The following is a 25,998-nucleotide window of genomic DNA, read 5'->3' as shown; positions in this document are numbered from 1 at the left end:
TATTATGATAAACTCTGCAAACTATGACAAGTAAGATTAATGCTGATTCCCCCAGATAAGGGATGTCATTTAAAGGATAATGTGGGAAGGAGTCAGGATCAAAAGAAAGACAATATGGGTTCTGACTAACCTCAAATTGAGAATACTGGCAGATTTTACGTATCCAGGCTTTGGCAAGGAGGCATTAAGAAGTAGCCTCATGTCATATATTTTTTTTTAAAGACAGAGGAACATGGGCTAAATGGTAGTTTATTTAAGACAGATTTCTTTGTGGGTGAATGATGCACAAAACGTGCCTACAACAATCTGAAAGTTTGTTTTCAGTGGCTGCATGCCAAGGACTCTGTTCTTAGCATTGTCTCCATGTAACATTTCTAGCACCTTCTGTGAAAATCTTCTAGAGGCTGGCAAAATTTATTCTGTTAAGAGCCACAAGACAAATATTTTAGGCCTTGTGGGTTACATATAGTCTCCAATGCATCTTTTTCTTTAAAGGAAAAAAAAAACTTTAATGCAAATAAGTTTAACAAAAGCTACATATTAAATATGAAACTTTAAGACTGTCGTTAAAAATACTCATTCTCTTTTTGCTGAGTTAACTTTCCCTCTTATTTTATTTATATGCCATTCTAAAGACACATAACAATATTTGAGACTATAAATAAAGTCAATGAATTCAGTTGCAAACATTCTTAGCCTGAGAGCTGTACAGAAACAAGTGACATTTGACATGTTTTTTTCTCAGATTTCCCCATGGGCCAAGTTTGCTAACCCCTGTTTTAGAGCTTATCAGACTTGACGATGACACGAGAGAGAATGAATATACTGCTTAACAGAATCACGATTCATTAGGACACCATGAGCTCATGGCACGTGAGCACTGGAAGGGACCTGAAACCTAGAGACCATCTGGTCAAGACGCCCCTCCTCTATTCACAGGGAAAACTGGGACAGCCTGGGGCTATGGGTTGGCAGAAATATATAAATATAAATGCATGGTTTTATACTTGAAATCCCAAACTCCCAATTACGTGACCACAGAATAGGCATTTATGGCTTGATAGCTGAACCACTGAAGAACAGCATTTTAACTGAGAGTCAGTCAAATATGGGTCAAGAGTGTGGTGTGACTGCAAATTGCACTATCCTGAAAATCATCACCCCATTCAACCTCTTGCCTTGGAGTGTTACATGACGAGTCATGGCCATAATACATAGGCAAGAATGAAGAGATTGGAGGTGTACAAGCCTGAGGAGGCATGTAATGGGATTTCAGCAACTGCAGAGCACAGTAAAGCTACACAAAGAGAGAACAAACTGGTTTGTGGTTTATAGGCCTGAACTGGGTACCCAGGAGGTCAGGGAGAAAAGAAGTCCGAGTGGTCTCTGCTCACAGTGCCTAGAGCTGCTGGCACATGGGAATGGAACATACACGTGCGTGCTTGCTCAGCCATGTCTGACTCTTTACGACACTATGGACTGTAGCCCACCAGGCTTCTGTGTTCATGGGATTTTCCAGGCACAAATACTAGAGTGAGTTGACATGCTTTCCTCCAGGGGATCTTCCCAACCCAGGGACCTGCCCTCCTTCAGGGGATCTTCCCATCCCAGGGATCAAACCTGCATCTCCTGTATCTCCTGCACTGGCAGGCGGATTCTTTACGACTGAGCCACCTTCAAAGCACAATGGAACATATGAATGTGTTTAACTCGCCCTTTAGGTCATAGAGAATGAAACATTCAGTCAGTAGAAGGGATTGTTCGTTTTTGTTGGGCTTCAAGCAATAGTGCGACATCATATGGTAAGAAGCAACTTGGGGAAAAATCCTCTATTGTTATGACTAAACAATGTCCTTCTGGATGGAAGGGAGGAAATCCATCCTTATGCTGTGTTTAACTCTTGCTTCCCTCACTTTCTCTGAGTCCAATTTTGCCTTTTGTATATATCACAGAGATTAAATCCATTCCTTTTTTATATATAGAACTCTTGAAATATCTAAACACTTCCTAAATCTCTGCTGCTTCTGGAAATAGATCACTAATTCCTTCTACAATTCATTAAATTTCACATATGCCCTAGTTTCCAAATTCCTGCCACATCCTAAGAGGACAATGTACAGTTTAAAAAATTTTTTGTATGTATGGTTACATTTGTTCCTTGCAGGCAAGAAAATATCATAAGCCTTATCTATCTATCTATCTATATATCTATCTATTACCTCCTTATCTCCCTGCCTGCCTCCCTTCCTTCCTTCCTCTCTTTTAGGACAAGCCATCTGAACAAAATCTAGGAAATTTACATAATATATACAAGACCTAAATCTAGAAAGCGACAGGTCAGGAATTATAACCAAGCCTTTTGAGTTCTAAACCCATGCTTTTCCATTCTTTGTTAATGGATGGATTCTTTTGTTAAAGGTAATACACTCTTAGTGAAAGGCTAAACAGTGGAAAGGGTCTTGCTTAGTGCAGTATGGTTTTGCAATATAGTAACAGCATTTTTAGCAGTATGTACCACAGAGTAAATCTGAAAAATTCTCATGATTAGAAATTATATAAAGAACAGGGTGAGAATACAAAATGTTGGATATGAGAATCCTTTCTCTAGTTTGAAACTTTTAGGTTCTTTTACCCTCCATTCTATTTCAACTCACCATGAAATTTTCAGAGCAACTTTCTAACTTCAGGGGAATCTTCCCAACCCTGGGGTTGAACCCTGGTCTCCTGCATTGCAGGTGGATTCTTTATCGAATGAGCCATCAGGGAAGCCTCAAGCTGTAATAACTTTAATCAACTAAACATAACTTCAGAATCATTGAGTTCATGCTGTCCTGGAGCCCCTTTTACAAACCTGTATTTGAAGCTGGTATTGTAGGTGAGCAGTTGTCCTTTTCGCACGTACTCAGGATTGAAGTTAAAGTCATCGTAGGAACTGCATTGCTACCTGAGAACACATAGCAGAGACAGGGTAAAGAGGTGAATATACAAGTGACAAGAAGTGAGCATAAATTACAAAGGCACACACATAAAAGGCACTATTACTCCAAATTAGCTGCCTTCCTAAAGGTTTTGGTTAAGTTAGTGTGGAACTCTGAATACAGTTTTGCCTACTGAAGCAATTTTATAAATAGAGAATAGGTTCTTGGACCAACCCACTAAAAGCCTTTTCTGTCTTTTTAAAGTGGCTGAGATAAAGTATTAATAATTCTGTAGGCGCTAACCACCCTGTATAACAAGTTTCCCACGGCCAAATGCATTCAGGGCTGTGACTTGGAAATGCCAGCAACACGGTCCCCCAGGGTCATTGGCACCCCCATGAGCTCTCAGCCACTGATGCCCATGGCTGGAGGTGGCAGCTCCAACTGTAAAATGTGGGCTCCTGGGCACAGGGCATAAAGTATCTCAAGGAAGTGAGAATCATCTGCCAGATCCCTTTCCGGATCTTCGTTTTTGTCCTTAGTCCCCAAGGATCCATCTGCTTGCTGGCTTACCACCTACCTCCCTGGCCCAGATGTAACAGAAAATAGCAACCTTCTTCTCCACATAAAAAAGTTTCACATAGTTTGCTGTTAGTAACAAAGTGAAGAGGTTCATTCCTCTCAAACCCATTTATTTTCCTTGATGAAGCCATCAAGGAAAGTCCAGAAGATACAGGGAGAGGATTTGGTTCACTTTTTTTTTTTTTTCCCCTTTAAGCACATTTTGTTTATTGTCTTCTTGGTTGTTTAACCATTAAGTTGTATCTAACTCTTTGTGACCCCATGGACTGTAGCCTGCCAGGCTCCTCTGTCCAGGGGATTTCCCAGGCAAGAATGCTGGAGTGGGCTGCCATTTCCTCTTCCATCCGTTCATTTTCATACACTGAAAAAATATTCAAGTGCATTTCAGGGCAGCACCCCCACAAGGTTAGCCTGGTTGTTTAATGAGGAGAGGGTAGAAATGGAGAATGGTGGCTGGAGTTCGGTCATGTGATGAGGAGAGGGACTAGGCCTGGGTCTGCTGCTGACACAAGCCCTGGAGATGAGAGAGCTGGGGTCTATGAGGAAGGAGGTCGCCGATTTCACCTCTGTCTCTCCCCGCACCCTGACTGGGGCAGCTTGGCAGGTATATCACTGGTGTAGTGTGAGTCAGGTGGTCAGAGAAAGAGAGGTGAGGTTCCTGAGTGTCCCTTATAGCCATTCCCTTAAATTAGTAAATATTTACTCACTTTGTGCTAGGCTCTGAGGGCTCAGAGTTGGGGCCTTGAAGAACCCACATTAGGGAACACAGAGACATACAGACATAGTTATAGCTGAATAAAGGAAGTGAAGTACAGGTGAAGTGAAGGAGTACATCAGGAGAGGGAGAAGGGAATTCTAAAAAGGAAACTACAAAGCTTTTCAGAAAAAGATCCATCTCGAGGAGATAGGATTTACATAGGTAGAGAGCAAAGGTTGCAGTTCCGGGAACAAGCTGTTATGAAAAGGGGCACCGCAAAGGCACAGACGAGGCAGAGCTTCCAGGCTAAGGATTTTAAACAAAGCATTCCACAGCCAGCCCAGGATCCAGCAAGGTTCTGAATGCATAAGACACAGAACCAGAGCCATGGTTGCAATGAATGACATGGACGAGCAGAAGAGAGGATGCCATCTGAAGCCATCTGGGAAGTTTCTACAGTTTTCTGGGAAGAGGAAAGGAGGTTGAGAGATAGGAGGCCAGCGCTGAGGAGAGGGAAGAGGGATAGCAGGGGAGACTCCGGACCCTCCACCTGGCAACACCACTTTCTCTCCAACTCCTTGGGCTCACCTAACATGTGGATTCCCCTGAACACTGTCAGATGGCGCCTCCTGCACCTAGAGAGTCAGATTCTACTGGTGCCAAAGGTGGGATCTGCATTGTGCTGAATTCCCAAGGCCATTGGCAAATTATCGGTCCCCTGTTCTCCCACGTGCCTGTGATGCTCCTGTCATTCACTCTAGAATCTCAACCTCCTCTTTGCTCCCTGACTCTTCACATTCCCTGAAGGGTTGTGTATTTATATACTCCCAATTTCACTTGCTCTCCAGATGTGTATCTTTGACAATTTCACTCAACTCTGGGAGAAAATAGTGTTTAATAACTGAAAGATAAACTTTATGCTATGTATCAACAGCCATAATATACAGAATTAGAAATTAAGCCAAAGCTCCATTATTTCGGCCACCTGATGCGAAGAACTGACTCATTGGAAAAGACCCTGGTGCTGGGAAAGATTACGGGCAGGAGAAGGGGGAGACAGAGGATAAGATGGTTGGATGTCATCACCAACTCAATGGACATGATTTTGAGCAAACTTTGGGAGTTAGTGAAGGACAGGGAAGCCTGGCGTGCTGCAGTCCATGGGGTCGCAAAGAGTTGGACATGACAGAGTGACTGAACAATGAACAACGTAAATATGAGTGATTTTCCAAAGAAATGGTATCACATACACACACTCTCTATGAAACAAAAAGCTCTCAGTCTTTGAAGAATCAAAAGTTTAACTTAGTTAGCTGGTTTTGAGTGCTAGATTTGTATAGCATTTACAAATGCTTTATTTAACAGTTTTCATATAAACGTATAATTATTTTTAGTGATGATCTTGACATTTTAGTTTCAGTGCTACTTATTTTGTTAAAAAAAGACATAAAAGACTTTAAAATATAATATTTCTAAGGAAAATATATCCATAATATAATGACACTAACCTACTTTTAAAACAACACAATTAAAATTATTTACTACAAGATTCATAAAACAATAATGACTATATACATTTGAATCCAGAAATTATGATGCCCAAGGGTCAGGCTTCCTGGACTTCCCTGGTGGCTCAGAGGTTAAAGCATCTGCCTGCAAAGCAGGAGACCTGGGTTCGATCCCTCGGTTGGGAAGATCCCCTGGAGAAGGAAATGGCTACCCACTCTAGTATTCTTGCCTGGAGAATCCCATGGACAGAGGAGCCTGCTGGGCTACAGTCCACGGGGTCACAAAGAGTCGGACACAACTGAACAACTTCACTCAAGGGTCAGACTTACTCTGTATTGAATAAATCAATATGATTAAGCCTAGTAAATACTTAAGACAAAGATTTTTGAGAATACGAATTCACAGTTTAGTACAAGTGGAGTTTTGGGTGTATTTGTACAGATGAGGTTTTCCTATAAATATTTATACCTGTAAATCTCTGGATAAAGAAACATTTAAGGAAGAACAAGAAAGGTCATAGCAGAAAATGTACAATGTGGCTGTGAACAAAGACTACTACCTAGGTCTGAAATTGTCTCAAGTTTAATAACTTTCAACTTATGTATATGATGTTTCTATTCTACGCTTTGATCACTTAGACTCTAATAGATTTAAATGCCACTTAATTATCCCATATTTTAAAAGCACCACTAATTCAATCCTGCTTTTAAATTTGATGGTTTGAAGAAAGAGAGTGTTATTTTGTGGCTTCCCTTCCCTGCAATCCACAGGCAGTGGAATCACCCAGAGAAACTGTTAGCAAAGTGCAGTAACTATGACGTCCATCTAGCAAAACAGGAGAGTGTGAGAGTAAGAATGAAATTTAACCAAAACAACAAATGTAGGCAAAAGGGAAAAAAGAAATCATCAGGGAAAATAATAAATAAAAAATCCAAAATAAGACAGAAAGAATCACCCCTCACATCTCAAGAATCACAGTGAGTATAAATGGGGCATGGCTAACCAGTCAGACAACAAAAATAAATATCACACAGAAATTCTGACAGCCACAGACTCATGGACAGTCTTAATTCTGACAGTATTAATGACAATACTTTGAGCATTTATACTTTCCAATTATTCAAGTATAATATAATGTACTGTAAGAAAAATGTATGAAATAATGGTTGTGAATGATGCTGGATATTCTTGGGAGAGATAGCCCACAATGGGAAAAAGAGGAGGAAAGAAGGAAAAGAATCTCAAAGCAGTTACCCTGAATTGAAATTGTCAACTGTCTCCTGGAGTACAGCCAACAACTGTTGAAACTTCTGTTCTGAGACTGAGCTTATGTGATGCTTCTTGTACAAAGATTTTCCTAAATAGTATACACTGTCAGCTAACATACAGCCTATGGGTATTTCACACTCATGAGCTCTTAGTGAATAAGAAAATGTTTTCAAAGCAATGAAAGAAAACATTGCCTCCATTAGTGTTTATCTGTGATCCTCTTAACAAGCTATGTACAAGCTGTGCGTGTTCAGTCACTATGTCCAACTCTTTGCCATCCCATGGATTGCAGCCCACCAGGATCCTCTGTCCATGGGGTTTCCTAGGCAAGAATGCTGGAGTTGGTTGTCATTTCTTTCTCTAGGGATCATTGCAACCCAGGGATCAAACCTGCGAGTTCTGTAAGGATATTAACTGCATTACCTGTGACGGGAGTTCTGTTTTTCAGCCTATCCACCTCCATAGTGAAGTCATCCTTCAGAAAAAGGAACCCAATAATGGAAAACAGGTAGACAAGGATGAGGGCAAGAACTGCAGTTAGAATAATGGACCGGCCGTTCCGTGTGACACTTTTTATGACATTGAGCAGGGTCTCTTCTCTATATACCAAATCAAAAAGCTACAGGAAAAAAAAAGAAAAGAAAACAAAAGCAGGGAAAAAAATACAATGAAGCAACAAATACCAGGGTAATCACAAATACAAATGCAGCCATTTCAGTTTATCCATGAGAGAATAACAATATAAATAAGACCTTAAAAATGAACCAAGATAGGCATTTCTTCTCTAGTTGGAATGTATTAATAAACTGCTTTTCAATAAAGATAACTCTAACATAATATATAATGTGCATCTGTTGATTTCCTAACCAATATCAATTTTTTAAGACATGGAAATAGCACAGAAAATTCAAATTTGAATTTAGAATTATAATATTATAAGTAATCAACTTAGCTGCTTATTCCCTCTTTTTAATCTTTCTAATATTCTGCAGTTGCCTCTGGAATAAGTAAAATAGCTAATGTGAAAATGCTGAATTATGTTCACCTATGTGATGAATAATTGACAGATTCATTCAATGTATTGTTTAATTAAGGGATTAGAGGTGAGATGACAAGAATTCAATTTTATGAGCCCACTATAATATTAATAGAAAAAGTATGCAATTTAAAAATATTTGAGATGTGTAAACATCTTTCTTAGTTAAACAGGTAGAATGAGGGCAAAATCTATTACTTTAGTATATACTTGTGGAAACAAAAGTCTAATACACAGTGCTAATTCATTTCCTCTAATGAGTTACTATCTATTTTGTATTTAGTAGTAGAAAATCTATGCTCTAATTAAGAACCTAGGTATGTGTTTGCTATCTGTTGTCAACATTAAGGAAAATTTTACTTATTGTTATAATGTTGAAATTAAACATCAGAAAGTACCTGTTTATTATCAAAAGCTAGTTAAAAGCAATAAATTAACAGTTACTTTAAAGAAGGCATTAATAGCAGTATAGAAATGAATAGTATTTTTAACACTGGAATAATTGGCTTTGTCTTCTACTACCTGTGGGCAATGATTAGAATTTCTGAACTGGTTTAGATTATCAGTGTCACTCATCCTTTCAGAAACACCAGGGTTTTGTACACTGTTTTTCTAAGTGCTGAGGCTCATATGGTGACTTACCAATTTAACTGCAGCTGTGCAAATAATTGCTGTAAAGATATTAACTTGTTTGCTCACTTTAAGACACTGATATTTTATGATGGTCAAATATAAAAACATATGTTTAACTATTTGCTATCTGTTTATCTCAAGAGGGAGCTACAACATTTAGAAATAAAGTCCATATTCTTCCATAAAGACAAATTAAGCAATGCTTATTCAGCTTCCAAATTATTGACCCAGCTTATTTAACTGATTGAAACATTTAGTTGACAGAAAGGAGATTTTTTCCTCAGTTGAACAGTGGCTGAAAGAAAAGGTCTGGCAAAATATCCAGTTCATTTCTGGATAGTTTCTGAAAGTTTCTAGTTTTCAGAAGCCGATGGGATGCTTGCTAAAAAATACATATTTTGGGACCCCATTCCATATGTATGGAATCAGAAGTTTGAGAAGGCAAAGGTATTGACATTAGACAGATGAATGGTTCCTTCTATTTCTGAAAGGAAAATCTAGAGTGTGGTTTTTATTACTGGTTAAAGGATGCCCGGGCATTTGTGGACATAACTGAGAGTGCATATTCATATATTTTTTAAATATAAAAATATTTAAAAATACATTGAAATACTATTTTAGCACTATATTCAATAAAATGTCCTTCTAGTACTCTAAACATGAAAATGAAATATATCCTTTTATAATCAACCCAATGAAGACAAATTAGCATCAGTGTTGTACAATTTGAAAGATGAAAGATGAGGAAAATGCAAAAAGAAAATAAGTTAACACAAATTAAAAGTAACATTACTACTAACAACTCATATAATAATTCAAATATACCCTTATTTTGTCAAAAACCTTTCCTTCAATAATGCAGAGTTACATACATCATTTCACATGCTTTTCATATTATTTCTTTAATGGGTCTTGATATTATTAGTCTCTCATACTATCCATTTTATAAACAGGGAGGTGTTTTTTATAAAAACACTGTCATAAATTTTACATATTACAGTCAGGAAAAGGTTCTGGGTATAACCTATTATATCATATATAATACATGATATAACTTGTTTATTAAATATCATAGGCAGATTTTTTTAAATGGAAGTTTTATGGTGAATCAGAGCAGAGAAGATATTCATTTGCATCCCTGGATTAGAAAAAAAAAATCTACTTTGATTGCTGAATACTAATCTAACTTAACTGCCTTGAATGTAATTTTGTATCCTTATGTTGATAAGGGACAAATCCACTCTTCACTGCGGCTCTTTCCATTGCTTTAGGGTAAATGAAAATGTAGCATCTTATTGAATCCTCCTACATGGCTGTTCTGGATAACAGGGCAGCAGGGGACTATGGATTTGCCTCTCATGATGGAAGCAAACCAGTCAAGATAATGTTTTTAGATCTTCAGCTTGTTCATTAGGAATTATTTTACTGGGTAGTGCTCTCCTCTGTACATCAGTTGTGAGCTAAAGATATAAAGAAATTGCTCTTATGGCATCATGATGCTAACCTGGTAATGCTCTACTGTTCAAAACATCATATACTTGTATTGACTCCTCTCCTGGCTTATGGCTAGAGAGCATATACATAGGAAGGAAAACTGATAATCAACAAAAAAACAAAACCAAAACCAAAATCCAACTTTAGAAAAAATCTGCAAGTCCATCCAATGAATAGACATATGTAAATAAGTTTAACAACAATGCCATGTTAAATCTGAAACTGTAAGACTGTCCTTAAAACAACTCACTGTCTTTTTGCTAACTGTTAGCTTTCCCTCTCAGTTTATTTATATGCCATTCTAAAGATAAACAAAATACTTGGGATTATAAATAAATACAATGAATTCAGTATCAAGAAAATAAATCCCTCTTCTTGGTCAAGAATCTCTAAGCTAATATGATGTGGCTAAAACCCAAAGCAGCCTGGGTCAAGAGCTGGGTCTCAGAGAGTACATAAAGAATCGCACCACCTATGTAGTATCTCAGAGAAAAAGACTAAAAATAATAATAATGCATGATTTTCCTAGGCAAGTCTAAAAATAACATAATTTGTCCTCAATGCCAGACTCTGCTTAAAAAAAACCAAAGAAAGAAGCATAAGAAGCAGCAGCATTGTGTATGTTTTTCAGCAGTGACTGTCCACATAGAGATGTACTCACCAGGAAGCTATAGAAGAATTCATGGACAAAGAGGCCCAGCATGCAAACCAGGACATACGCCACGTGGTAGAGAAAGGCCATATCCAGGATGACCGCTCGGTAGCCTCGGGTGAACGTACCCCGATTTCCAACAAAACTCACCAGAAACACTATTTTATTACAAAGCTAAAGGGAGGAAAAGATTCGATTTTATTGTCTTATTCATACTGGTGAAGCTCACAAAAACAGCAGGTCATTGACAAAACCTATTATTTGCAAAGTCTGTGGTTTTCTTTGATGATTTTCTCATTTTGCAATTTTTCAACACTGCTTACAAATCTACATGTAAACACCAGACAGACAAACCCTGTATTCTCTGCAATTCCAGGAAAAGGGAGCAAGAGTGATTAAGAGACGCAGCTCTGCAATCAAGACAGACCTGAATTTAAATCCTAGCTTTCCCACTACTATTATCTGATCCAGGCCATGCAACCGTAGGCCTTGCTTGTTTCTTCTCAAAAATCAGAATAAAGGAATTCCCACCTCAGAGAACTCTTCAAAGAATTAAATAATACGTAACGCATATGAAGTCCTTAGTACAATGACTTTTGAAATATTACTTATTATATCTTCCATATTAAAAGTAATACATGCAATGTTTTAATCATACTGTAAATGAAACAGAAAAATACATTTCCAGAAAGCAACCAGAGATTTGTCCTGGATTTTTTTATCCTGGATTTTCTCCACTGAATATTATTTTAAACAAGTAAGCAATTAAAAATTATTTTTAAAAATTTACTCTGCATTCATAAAAAATAAATATTTTTATCTATCTATATTAAAATAAATATAATACTTGCATGTATCTTCTAAGCTGTATGTATGGTAATTACTCAGTAAGCATTTTGGAGTGTGTATTATGCTTTGTATCATACAGAATATTTAATATTTAAGTTAAAACTACATTTAAAATTGCCTTCTGTGGCATAATTTTAGAATATAGAAATTTATACTGAGGTTTTGGGGCAATAACAATGACCCATGCAATGATTTCCAAAGAACACGGCTATCATAAACTTGGTGCCATCTCTTTGGTTCTAGAATCACTGCATTATTTATCAATGGAAAGACTAATTTTCCCATTTAGTTATCAAGGAAAGAATTACAGGTTTCAAAATTTCAGTTAGTTCTTTCAGATCATTTCTTGAGTCCTTAAAAATTTTCTAATGGCACCATATTTGTCTTTATGTGTCCAGACCTAACTTTAGGAAGACAGCTTGCTCTTTGCAACATCATAAATTTCTCAATGTATATGAAAAAAATTGTCTTATGGAATGATTATGAATAACATAAGAAGGAGAATAAACAACATTTTGGACAGAAGTAAAATTTGAGAAGTTGAAAAACCTTCCCTTCAACTTTCTGAAGTCCAAATCAATACAGATAAAATGAGAAAAGGCTTATCATTGCACCTTGTGAAGTTAACCAAACCAACAGCATGGCAAGTAAAAGTTTCAAACCTTTCCTAAGTGTGCTCCATGTTAATTAAATATCCTCTCAACAATCAACTTTATCAATTTCATCATCTTGCTAACAACCTGAATAGTGTCAAATGAAGTTTTACTTTACTGGTGTTACATCATCATATCTTGACATTACTATTAAATATAGCTACAGTATTAATGGATGTCTTTATGCTTACTATCCAAGAGCAAGTTTAATTCACTCACCCAAATCATTAATATGAAACAGAAATAAGGAGTTCAATAAAAATGAAATTAAAGATTTAAATTATGACTTTTCATAAGGATGAATGATATGCTGCACACAAATTATTTATATATTGTGTCTTTAAACTGAGTCATAAAAAGTCAGGCACGAAAACTATGTACACATCCTTTATACGAAGTAAAAGGGATATACTGAATTCAAGTTCTCAAAAAGAGCAACATATTTCACTTCTCAAATGATGCAAAAGCAAGGACACACTTCTGCCTGAAAGGGCCTCTGCCATTTTTGCATGAAAAATAAAGAGTAGCCTTATTGGTTTCAAGTTAATTCTTCTGAACTTTGACCTAAAGTTTGATGTTGATGGACATGCTCCTGTTCTCTTGATGGAATTGGTACTGGTAATGACAGCCACCTATTTCTGCACAGAACAGAAACAAGGAATTTGAGGTCTTTTTAAGTGTTTATACCATGAAGAAATAAGTACAAGTATAAATGATTTGGGTAGGAAAGAACTTGAACGCTGGTTTTTCTTGCCCATAACCTTGAAATTTGTGAACTAGTCTTACTGAGCATTTTCCATGAAAGCTGGGAATATTAGGGAATTAGGAATTCCCTGGGAATATTAGGGAATTAGGAATTCCCTAATATTAGGATATTAGGAATATTAGGGAAAGCTGGGAAATAAAGAAGTTACAAAAACACTCTCCTTCTTCATGTCATGACTTACTGGACACTAACTAGTCCTTCATTTATCAATACCATTATGTAGGCAATCATTGCTTCTATGGCAAGGGTCCATGTGGGCAACAATAAATGGGGAGTATGGGAACTGGGCAAGGCGGTTAAAAGGCCATCCTGAGAAAAACAAACATTGTATATTAACACATCTATGTGGAATCTAGAAGAATGGTATAGATGATCTTATTTGCAAAACAGAAACACAGAGATAGAGAACAAACATATGGACACCAAGGAGGGAAAGGGGGAGTGGGATGAATTGGGAGACTGGGACTGACGTGCATACACTACTGACGCTGCATAAAACAGATAACTAATGAGGACCTACTGTTTAGCTCAATCTGCAGTGACCTAAATGGGAAGGAAATCCAAAACAGAGGGCATATACATGAACACATAGCTGATTCACTTTGCGTACAGCAGAAACTAACACAACTCTGCAAAGCAACTATACTCCAATAAAAATTAATTTTAAAAAGGTCATCCTCTTTTGAACTGCTGTTGAAAGGACCTTTCAGTCAGCACACAAATGCCAATATAAATGATCATAAATATCCCATGTATTTTTTTGTTCTCTATTCTTCAAAGCTGCCCTTGATATATTGGGTTGACTGAAAAGTTTTGTTTGGGTTTTCCTGTAAGATCTTATGGAAAAACCCAAACAAACTTTTTAGCTAACCCAACATTTTTCATTGGAAGGACTGATGCTGAAGCTTAAGCTCCAGTAATTCAGCCACCTGATGTGAAGAGCTGATTCACTGGAAAAGACCCTGATGCTGGGAAAGATTGAGGGCAGGAGGAGAAGGGGGTGATAGAGGATGAGATGGTTGGATGTCATCATCAACTCAATGGACATGACTTTGAACAAACTCCAGGAGATAGTGAATGACAGGGAAGCCTAGCGTGCTGCAGTGTATGGGGTCACAAAGAGTCAGACACAACTTAGTGACTGAATAACAACAACAATATTTTCAATTAAGAATGGGGTAAATTATGTGAAGATTGGGAAGAAAAAGTGGTGGGTGAGGGAGAGAGAGAGTAGTAATGTAAGCTCTCTGTACAGCCTTTTAAAAGTGGCACATCATCCAAATGATTTATGAATGTCTTCTACAACAGCAAAATTAATGCTCATTTGTTAATTAATGTACACTAAAATAAGTTCATTAATTTTAACTAAGTAAATTAATTATACAGTATAGCAATAGTTTCACAGATACATTACATTTAATTGATATGTCTTTGCAAAACTTTTAACAGCACAGTATAGTGGAAAGACCCTGGCTTAGAAATTGGGCCATCTGGGTTCCAGTCTCTGTCATTAATTACTTTGGTAAATCCTCCTGGTCTCTATAGGATATGTATATACTTATTTCTAAAATGAAATGACTAGAAGGGAATAAGCCTGAACGTGCCTCATAGCTCTAGAATTCAAAGTGGTGTTCTTTAAATTTTGCTATTTTATGTGATCCCAGAAATTTCCGGCTGCCTTTATATTACCCTATTTGTTATTTGACTGTGTATTCCTGATCGGTAATTCCATCCCCATCTTACATTGTTCCTATTTATATCCTAGGAATAAATTATAGTAAAAGAAGACTGTCTACTGTTTATTGAAAAGCAAAACTAAACTTATTGTCTTGAACTATCAGTTCAGTTCAGTTCAGTCACTCAGTTGTGTCTGACTCTTTGCGACTTCATGAATTGCAGCACGCCAGGCCTCCCTGTCCATTACCAACTCCTGGAGTTCACTCAAACTCATGTCCATCGAGTCGGTGATGCCATCCAGCCATCTCATCCTCTGTCGACCCCTTCTCCTCCTGCCCCCAATCCTTCCCAGCATCAGGGTCTTTTCCAATGAGTCAACTCTTTGCATGAGGTGGCCAAAGTACTGGAGTTTCAGCTTTAGCATCATTCCTTCCAAAGAAATCCCAGGGCTGATCTCCTTTTGAATGGACTGGTTGGATCTCCTTGCAGTCCAAGGGACTCTCAAGAGTCTTCTCCAACACCACAGTTCCAAAGCATCAATTCTTCGTCGTCTGATATTCAGTTGCATAGACAGAAAACTGCACCAGTGCTGGGAGAATACTATTAATAGCATGGGTTGAATTGAGTAAGAGACACTACTGTTTATACCACCCTTGTTTACTGTATTGTTTTGTTGACGATTTAAAAGTTTTCTTGGGCGATTTTGACTACATAATAATTTTGACTTTGACAACTGGGCTTATAGCCCAGTTGATAACTGGGCTTATGGTAATATAGCTATTTTACCATATATTCATCAACCATCAACTTTCTAACTCAAATATGAGATTATTTGATTCAAAAATTTCCATTTCAGTGATGTTACATGGGCAGGATAAGGTTGCCCATTTGTCAAAGCCTAAGGCAAAATTGTTATGTAGTCAAAATCACCCAAGAAAACTTTTAAATTGTCAACAAAGCAGTACAGTAAACAAGGGTGGTATAAACAGTAGTGTCTCTTACTAAATTCAACACATGCGATTCATAGTATTCTCCCAGCACTGGAGCAGTTTTCTGTCTCTGCAACTGAATATCAGAAGTAGGTTCCTCAGTGAGTATACTACAAGAAAAACACACAGAGTGTGAGAGTGTGTGTGTGTGTGTGTGAGACAAAGAGAGAGAAAAACGAAGAGAATAGGAATGTTTTGACTCAGAATACATATTTCACAGATATATACTGTATTATTATTATAAAAATGATCCAAAAATATGAATAATAAGAATTAATGGGATGGTTAAATAAATTAATTGGATGGTTAAATCGGAGAAGGCGATGGCACCCCACTCCAGTACTCTTGCCTGGAAAATCCCATGGATGGAGGAGCCTGGTAGGCTGCAGTACATGGGGTCGCTCAGAGTCGGACAGGACTGAGCGACTTCACTTTCACTTTTCACCTTCATGCATTGGAGAAGGAAATGGCAACCCACTCCAGTATTCTTGCCTGGAGAATCCCAGGGACAGGGGAGCCTGGTGGGCTGCTGTCTATGGGGTCGTACAGAGTCGGACACGACTAAAGCAACTTAGCAGCAGTAGCAGTAAATAAATTATATGATATCCATACAACTGGAAATATTATCATTACTAAAATGAGATTTACAAATAAGTTTAATGGTATGAAAAAATATTAAGTTATCCCAAATTGTTAAAAACTGTTTATATTTGCCAAACTAATGTTAATTTCCAGTACCCATAGCTAAAAGTGTAATGCAGAGGGTGGGAAGAAAACTGTATTGGGTTATAAGATAGGCTTTTATAACAGAGAAAAACATTTGAATTTTTTAAGCATCTCAACTAGTGAGATAACTAACCCCTGTGACAAGACAAGAGAAGCTATCTGCAAACTAAATAAAACATTTTTTAGAACCTAGTAAAGATGAAGCATCATAATAAGCAGAAACTGATAATATGAAGCGCTCACAACACAGATCGAGGCTTTTCCTCCCACTTGATTCGTTTTCCAAAAAAAGGAACTTTCTGTATTTGCTTAAAACTGTGAAAGACACTGAGTCAGAAACAAACAAGTTCCTGCGAACCAAAACACAAACACTTTAAGGATCATGACAGCAACATTCTACAATTAAATGCTACTTCACATATTAGGTACCCAGTAAACACTAGCCTTTATTGCTGTTTTATCATTATTACTGCTGCTGTTCTTTTTTAAATCTTCACACTAATCTCCTGAACTGATCTTCTCAAAAACCCATTTTACTGATGAAAAGAATGAAATTCTGAGGCATGCTATTTGCCTAAGGTCTGAAATTCTGATTCTCACTAAGTCTTGACTCTCAGGTAGACATTTTTTTCCTGTTTCTCATACCTATAACTTTAGTAATTACAGTTCCACGTGTTATACAACGCAACGTTTTAAGTGCAAATTAAGTTACTAAATATGTTAAGATCTAAGGTACAAACACGATTGATTTGTTTTTTTTTTTTCCCCCTACCTCCTAGGAAATGGTAAACCACAGATAGTTCCTGTAATGATCCTGTACGTTAAATGTTAAAATAAATGATATTCACTAAAACATTTCTATTTAACTGTATAATATCAAAACTATAGATAAAAACTCTATCAATATTTATCATATCAAAATTATAATTATTCCATTTAATTTGTCCCAAATGAAAGCTGATTATTTTTTTTTCAGTCAACATGCTCTAGATAGGCAGATAATAATGCATTATTTAGGGGTTGTGCAAATAAGTGTTTTATGCTCTGAATGCTTCAGAGTACCCACAGATTGACAAAGTTAATAAGAAAGTTTTATCTCCAGGTAGATTTCTTCTCATGAAGAAATTAAAGTATAAAACTTGTCAGTCAAACAAACAGTCATTTCTTATATTGGAACTATTTTCACCAAACTAGGCAGAAGTTATCTTTTTATCCTGTCTCCCGAGGGGGAAAATATTCCTAATGGTTTCGGTTTTACCAATAGACTATAAAATGTTATTCCTATTTCTTTATATATTCGTGAAACTTCTGGATGACAAGAACATAAACCCTCTATTGGAGACCCAATATATGCTGTTATTTTGGGTCAAACTCTGTCTAGCTATTATTTCACTGATCAAATTTGAATTTTCTCACTTGGATTAATGTCTTATTGAGAATCAGCTATTACTTTATGCATATTATTTGCTTCTTCAAATAATAGGGTTCAATAGTCACTGTGTTTTTTAAAGAAAAAATAATAAGCTGGAAGTAGTAATAGGCTTAGAAAAAATCAGACAAAGCCATGAAGATTCCTTAACTCACCTGCTAGAAATATTGCAAAATTAGCTTATTTCCAAAGCACAAAAAGTACAAGTTCAATTCATGTAAACCATTTTTGAATATTTAAGTACTAGGTATTAAGGTAAAGTAAAATGGGGCAAGGATTGAGGTGGACAGGATTATATCTATGAATGTGACAACCTCTGCCCTCAAGAAACTTATAGAAAAATATATTTGGTACTTTACAGAATTTTTACTGATAAACTCTTTGTATGTATAGTATACTTCACTTTATTCACAATGATTGCAGAATAATTGGTAATATGGTGACCTGAATGTTCTAGTTTAATATATATAAACATATAAATATATCTGTCATATCAGTTCAGTTTAGTTCAGTCATTCTGTCCTGTCTGACTCTTTGCGACCCCATGGACTATAGCATGCCAGGTCAGACAGAAAGTATATCTGTCATATACATATATGTATATATGTATCCACCACATATATATGTACGTATCTGTCATATATATCACGTTCAATTTTTGAAGAATTATAATAGAGATCACAAACATAGATTTGGCCATACTAGCTCAGCTTTATAATTCTCAAAACTTCAGTTGATTATTTCATTTATTCATTTTCAATATATATTTGCCACATTTTTTATGGCGAGGCACTGTAATTGTGTAAGAATACAAAGATAATCTTTCACCCATTCATCTACTCACTCATTACTTAATTTACTTAAGAAACATTTGTTGAGTACCAATCATGTTCCAGACTTTGAATGATTACTCATTCTTCTTAAGAACTTACGTAGAAGGGGAGATACCAGATACAGATACACAGACACCAGAATATAGGACATTATGCTAGAAATGCAGTTAAAAGTATAGAAAGTGCTTAGGCATGCAGTGGACATATTAGCAAGATTTATTTGCCTACATGGCAACTTGTTCTTTCATCAACCTGGTGATTTATTGTTTCTTAATATCCCTTTTCATCTGTGCCACACAGAAAGTTGTTTCGTCCCTTTAAAATTTTATCACTTGGGCAAAATTACTGCTATCTGCAATAGTAGTCTGGCTTACTTATCCTAAACTTACCTAGTAAGGTTGTGAAATGTGCTCCCTTGTTCTAATATTTTAAAATACAGCGAAAAAAAACACTTAATCTCATCTATGTCTTTCACAAGTTAATAGGTGGTGTTCACATTAAAAAAGCCCAATTTCCTATTTTCTCTTGTAGCGATCCTTTTCCTTTGGTCATTTTATAAAAGATACTCACTTCTAAAATTCTACTGAATATAATTTAATCTTTCTTGGATGATTTAGAAGTTACTTTAGAATGTTAACAGTCATTCGGAGTCATTTTTGTCAATAGCTGCCCATATAGGATGCCGAAAGCATTAAAATTGGATTGGGTTAAATTGAGTGCAGAACTGGGTCATGCCCCAAATGCTACCATCCTAAATATATAAAATTTTCACTTGCCATTTTTTCTTTCTCTAAAAAGTCAGTGAAGAAGGTACACATTAAACTCAACTTAATTTGGATTCACAATAAATTAGAATTTATTTACAGAGTTAAAGCATAGAGTTATGCTTTTATATTTAGTACACTTTTAATTAATCTAAAACAGTACAAAACTAAATAAAGTACTTACATTTGCTGCACCAAGAAGTATTAATGTAGGCCCAAGACCTATTGTATATATTGATCTGAGCATTACTGACACAAGAAATGGCCGAATACCCACAGGCTTGGAGAAGAAAAACAGCATAGATGTGCAGATTGCCACTGCTATCCAAAGCAGAATTGAGAACATCGGTGAAAGAGTACCTGTAAAATGTGGAAGGAGTTTATTTTTACTAAGAACAGAACTGGAACATGTTAAATCATTTGCCACTCTATTTTATATATTATATATATATATGAAACTCCAATACTTTGGCCACCTGATGTGAAAAACTGACTCATTGGAAAAGACCCTGATTCAGGGAAAGATTGAAGGCAGGAGAAGAAGGGGACAACAGAGGATGAGATGGTTGGATGGCATCAGCAACTTGATGGACATGAGTCTGAGCAAGCTCCAGGAGTTGGTGATGGACAGGGAAGCCTGATCTGGTGCAGTTCACGGGGTCACAAAGAGTTGGACATGACTGAGGGACAGAACGGAACCAATTTTATATAATAGAGCAAGACAAGTTGTAAAACACTGAATTTCAAAGTAACCCACTCTACATTCAGAAAACTAAGATCATGGCATCCGGTCCCATCGCTTCATGGAAAATAGATGGGGAAACAATGGAAACAGTGACAGACTATTTTGGGGGGCTCCAAAATCACTGCAGATGGTGACTGCAGCCATGAAATTAAAAGATGCTTGCTCTTTGGAAGAAAAGCTATGATCAACCTAGACAGCATATTAAAGAGCAGAGACATTACTTCAAAAAAGGTCCGTCTAGTCAAAGCTATGGTTTTTCCAGTAGTCAGTATGGATCTGAGAGTTGGACTATAAAGAAAGTTGAGCACTGAAGAATTGATGCTTTTGAACTGTGGTGTTGGAGAAGACTCATGAGAGTCCCTTGGATTGCAAGGAGATCCAACCAGTCCATCCTAAAGGAGATCAGTCCTGAATATTCATTGGAAGGACTGATGCTGAAGCTGAAACTCCAATACTTTGGCCACCCGATGCGAAGAACTGACTCATTGAAAAAGACCCTGTTGCTGGGAAAGATTGAAGGCGCAAAGAGAAGGGAACAACAGAGGATGAGATGGTTGGATGGCATCACCGACGCGATGGACATGAGTTTGAGTAGGCTCTGGGAGTTGGTGATGGACATGGAAGCCTGGTGTGCTGCAGTCCATGGGTTCACAGAGTTGGACACAACTGAGTGACTGAACTGAACACACTGTATATTTAGAGGAGATGTCTTTGTACACATTATTCATTATTTGTTGTACTCAGACACTCAGTGGTGTCTGACTCTTCATGATCTTATAGAATGTAGCCCCCTCCCACCCCCAGCTCCTCTGTCCATGGGATTTTCCAGGCAAGAATACTGGAGTAGATTGCCATTTCCTCCTCCAGGGGATCTTCTGGACTTAGGGATTGAACCACCATCTCTTAAGTCTCCTGAGTTGGGAGGTGGATTCTTTACCACAAGCACCACCTACATTTCCAGAAAGCTTGTGATGAATCCCAGGCTGCTAAAATACTCACTAGTCAATGCTCCTTACATTAGTTCTGAAACTTGTGTGTCTTTCTTTCCAGAGGGAGTCATGCTAGATGCTTTGGATAGGGATTTCTCATTTTGGAAATCTTAATTCAAAATGCATGATTAATGGCCATCAACTATTCAGCTAAATCAAATGGAATCAGGCCCTGAACTCGTACCTTGTCCTGTTTTATTATAATCAAGTTTTTATATTATATTAAAGAATTCAGAATGCACACTCTCTACTTTTTAATGAAACAGACCTAAGCTTTAACTGTTAAAACACACAAGTGCGTTTATGTGTATGAATGCATAGGTATATGTGTGTGTTTTTCAACTTCTAAAAATAATGTTCAGCTATTTACTTCATCAGAAAACAAAACTCCAAATGTTTCAAAACTAAACTCCATTGCAACAAAAGTTTCTTTAGAAATGGCCCCAGAAGGGGTTTATAAATACATTTCCTTTTTTAAAAAGGACAATTTATTAATGTTTGCACTGACATGTGTATTCAAGGAATCCCCCTCTGATGGTCAAGCGATGCTATATTTGCAGAAGTAAATTAAGGGGGAACACTCTTGGCCTGATTTAGGCTGATGAAGTCAGAGGGGAGATGACAAAACAGGGATTTTCCACTCGTTCAGGTAAGTCATTTGGAATCAAGCACTGAACTCATGTCTTGTCCTGTTAAATTATTATCAAGTTCTTAAGGTGGCTTAGGGGTAAAGAATCTGCCTGCCAATGCAGGAGACACGGGTTCAATTCCTGATGCAGGAAGATCCCACGTGCCTCTGAGCTACTAGGCCCTTGTGCCTCAACTATTGAGTCTGTGCTCTAGAGTCTGGGAGTCCAAGTGCTGCAACCACTGAAGGACTCTTTGCAACCTGTGTGCTCTGCAAGAGCAGAAGCCACCACAGTGAGAAGCTCTCTCACTGCAGTGAAGAGTAGCCCCTGCTCGCCACAACTAGAGAAAGCCTGTGAGCAGCAACGGAGGCCCAGCACAGCCAAAAATAAATAAATAAAGTTTAAAAAGTGTTTTTAAGTTATAGATTCAGAATGTAAAATATCCATTTTTTAATGAAACACACCTAAACTTTCACTGTTAAAACACATAAGTGTATTTATATATATGTGTGTGTGAAAGTAAAAGTGTTAGTTGCTTAGTCGTGTCCGACTCTGCAACCCCGTGGGCATGGCAGGCTCCTCTGTTCATGGAATTCTCCAGACAAGAATACTGAAGTGGGTAGCCATTCCCTCCTCTGGGGGATCTTCCTGACCCAGGGATCAAACCCAAGTCTCTTCCATCTCCTGCGTTGGCAGGCAGGTTCTTTAGTGCCACCTGGGAAGCACCAATTATTTGTTGACTACAAATAGAAACATAACCTGTGAGCTCGTTTTGAGTAAGTCCATCTCTAGTTATAAATTCCCCAAGTTGTGGAGCTTCACTCTTAAGTTTAGTAAAACTGCCAACATCTTTGCACACTTAACTCTCATCCAATCGCTAGATTCTTCGGTATAATTCATAAGCAACGTCTTGGTGTGACATTCTTATTTTAAAAGTCCCAACTTTGGCACTGACAGTCACGCTGTGCATGGTCACTAATGCCTGAGAAGCTAACCACAACTTGACCACCCTTTCTCTGACAGGACCTGGCTTGCTGAGATTTCCTTTTGATCCAATGAGAAATTATAACCATGAACTTAAAACTGGACATTTGATCCCTTTGTAGAGAGAACTCAAACAGTGTCTAGCTTAGTACCCTGCTGCTGCTGCTGCTGCTGCTAAGTCGCTTCAGTTGTGTCTGACTCTGTGCGACCCCATAGATGGCAGCCCACCAGGCTCCTGCATATAGTTTAATGTTAAGTATGTATTTGTGAAGGGTAAATAAATTTAAAAGTTACTTAAATGGCTATTTACACTATTTTCAATTGACAACAATTTGTAATTATATTTTGTAAGAATGATCATATTGGTTTTTAGCTGAAGATTTGATCTTCAGCTAGAAAAATAAACTGAAATCCTCTGACAAACTTTAGAAAACAGTAGACTGTCAAAGCCATTTTTTAATCCATTAATGGTGGAAAGAGGGGACTGTCTTCTTGATGTTTGTATTAATTTTCTATAATGATCGTGCCTTATTTTATAATAGAAAAAAATTTAAGAATTCACTTTATACATTTTAAAATATTAGAGTATAACACTTGTCCGTAATAAAAGAAAATTCAAACAGAAACACTGGAGACTTCAATTCTACTCTCCTATCTACTTCACAGTGACTTGTTTTAAGTTTACTTATAGCAGGGGTTCCCAATCCCTGGGCCACAAACCAGTACTGAGCGAGTGAAGCTTCATCTGTATTTACAGCCACTCTCCATAGCTCACATGCCATGGTCTAGGGAAAAACTGTCTTCTATGAAACTGGTCCCTGGTGCCAAAAAGTTGTGTGTGCATGCTAAGTTGCTTCAGTCATGTCCAAATCTTTGCAACCCCAAGGACTGTAGCCCACTAGGTTCCTCTGTCCATGGGATTCTCCAGGCAGGAATACTGGAGTGGGTTGCCATGCTTTCCTCCAGGGAATCTTCCCAACTTGGGAATCAAACTATTTCTCCTGAACTGCAGGAAGATTCCTTAGCTGTGAGGCATCAGGGAAGCCAAAAAGGTTGGGTACTGCTAACTTATAAAACACGCTGCATCTTACTCCCCTCTCTCCACTCCTCAGCCTCCAGCAGAGACTTGTAAGAATTTCCTATTTCCCCCTTCTCAATCTGGCTAATGCAAATTAGACAAATCTATGGGTGTTCTTTACTACTGTGTCTCATTCCCTTCTTCATCCTTTAACTAGACTATAAGCTCCTTGAGGACAAGGTCAGTTTTCCCAGTGTTTGTATCTCTAGGGTCGACCACAGTGTCTGGCATCCAGCCACACTCTATCAGTGGTTGCTATTAAGGTGAATGAATTAAAATCACCTTGAAGATTTATTTCCTTTAACACAAAGCACTTGAGGGAAAAAGAATGACATTCCAAATTTGAACACAGTATTTTTAAAAAATCACATGCTAAATGGATATGCTGCTGCTGCTGCTGCTAAGTCTCTTCAGTCGTGTCCGACTCTGTGCAACTCCATAGACGGCAGCCCACCAGGCTCCCCGTCCCTGGGATTCTCCAGGCAAGAACACTGGAGTGGGTTGCCATTTCCTTCTCCAATGCATGAAAGTGAAAAGTGAAAGTGAAGTCGCTCAGTCGTGTCTGACTCCTAGAGACCCCATGGACTGCAGTCTACCAGGCTCCTCCGTCCATTGGATTTTCCAGGCAAGAGTACTGGAGTGGGGTGCCATTGCCTTCTTCGGCTAAATGGATTAAAGAAGGCACAGTTCTCTGCTAACCCCTCTGCCTTTGCCAAACTGGGCAGGGATGGTTGGCATGGCAATGTTCAACTTCTGAGTGGACATCTAGGAGATTCCCTAGCATCGATAGCTGTGGCTTCAGCCACAACCAGCATGACCTCATTCCCTAACTTTGGCAAAAGTTTCATTTTTAGAGAAGCACATTTTAAGCATATAAACTAATCAACCAAACAAGGAAACCCACACCAAAACCCACACCAATAGGCCCTGGATTCTTGAAGGCATTCAAAGAAAGCTCTGCAAAGCCTGACTACGGAAGGAGATTATTTGCAGTAGGGGTTGGGAGGGTGGACGTATTACAAGCTGGTACTCTGAGAATCACCTTCCACTAAGTATCTCCCTTTTATTATCGTACGCTACTACCCTGGTTGAAGGCAGACACTGTTCCCTCAGTTAATATTATAACCTAAGCATGAACCAGATATCTGGACACAAGTGATTCCCACAAACTCACTGTGTGTTCAGGCTGGAAAATACCCTTGGAGACAGCATACACAGCCCATTCCCCCCGCTGCCAGCCTCTCTGTCCTCACCTGACACATAAGCCAAAGTGACTCCAGAGCAGCTTGTATTAGGATCTGGGGTTGGAAAAGGTGGCCTGTTTGGACCACAGGTCTTTTTTTCTGGCTCAGGATTCACCAGGTGATTTTGTGATCAACTTCTACCCAGAATCCAGGAACCTCAGAGCTGGATGGAATCCTCATATTTACTTATTTTTTCTTTTTTAACTTTTTATTTTAGAACTTTTTCTGACTAATGTTACAGTTGCAAATATAATACAAAATTCTCATTGTCTCTTTACCTGGCTTCCCCAAATATTGACACCTTACATAATCACACAACAATGATCAATGTCCAGAAATTAATATGATATATTACATCAATAGAGTTAGACCATAAAGAAGGCTGAGCACCACAGAACTGATGTTTTCAAATTGTGGTGCTGGAGAAGACTGTTCAGAGTCCCTGGACTGCAAGGAGATCAAACCAGTCAATCCAAAAGGAAATCAACCCTGAATATTCATTGGAAGGACTGATGCTGAAGCTGAAGCTCCAATACTTTGGCTACTTGATGTCAAGAGCTGACTCACGGAAAAGACTCTGATGATGGAAAAGATTGAAGACAACAGGAGAAGGGGACAGCAGAGGATGGGATGGTTAGATACCATCACTGACTCTATGGACATGAATTTGAATAAACCCCAGAAGATAGTGGAGGACAGAGGAGCCTGGAGTGCTGCAGTCCATGGAGTCACAGAGTTGGACACTTAGTGACTGAACAGCAACCGCTTTAATCTACAGACCTTTATTCCAAGTTCATGAACTGCACAAATATGTCTTCTTTTCTGAACCAGGATCACACATCACATTTAGCTG

The 25,998-nt window shown here is 37.8% G+C and overlaps 1 protein-coding gene across 3 annotated transcripts in view; it reads right to left on the bottom strand.

Annotated features, from left to right (window-relative positions):
* The window catches only part of ITPR2 (inositol 1,4,5-trisphosphate receptor type 2), a 586,442-nt gene that overhangs the window by 90,145 nt on the left and 470,299 nt on the right, over positions 1–25,998 (bottom strand). For all 3 annotated transcript variants that reach the window (XM_086401652.1, XM_086401653.1, XM_086401654.1), the window contains 4 exons: positions 19,661–19,836; positions 10,800–10,964; positions 7,399–7,594; positions 2,852–2,944 (listed from right to left, as the gene is read on the bottom strand). In XM_086401652.1, the coding sequence (XP_086257778.1) occupies positions 2,852–2,944; positions 7,399–7,594; positions 10,800–10,964; positions 19,661–19,836 (630 nt within the window). The remainder of the gene's footprint in view (positions 1–2,851; positions 2,945–7,398; positions 7,595–10,799; positions 10,965–19,660; positions 19,837–25,998) is intronic.

The sequence above is a fragment of the Bos grunniens genome, chromosome 5 (assembly GCF_055505025.1).
Source record: "Bos grunniens cultivar Pamir isolate PY7600 chromosome 5, Bosgru_T2T1.0, whole genome shotgun sequence".
NCBI classification, from domain to species: domain Eukaryota; kingdom Metazoa; phylum Chordata; class Mammalia; order Artiodactyla; family Bovidae; genus Bos; species Bos grunniens.
The sequence above is the reverse complement of the archived record's forward strand: the minus strand, read 5'-3'. Positions and strand labels throughout refer to the sequence as shown.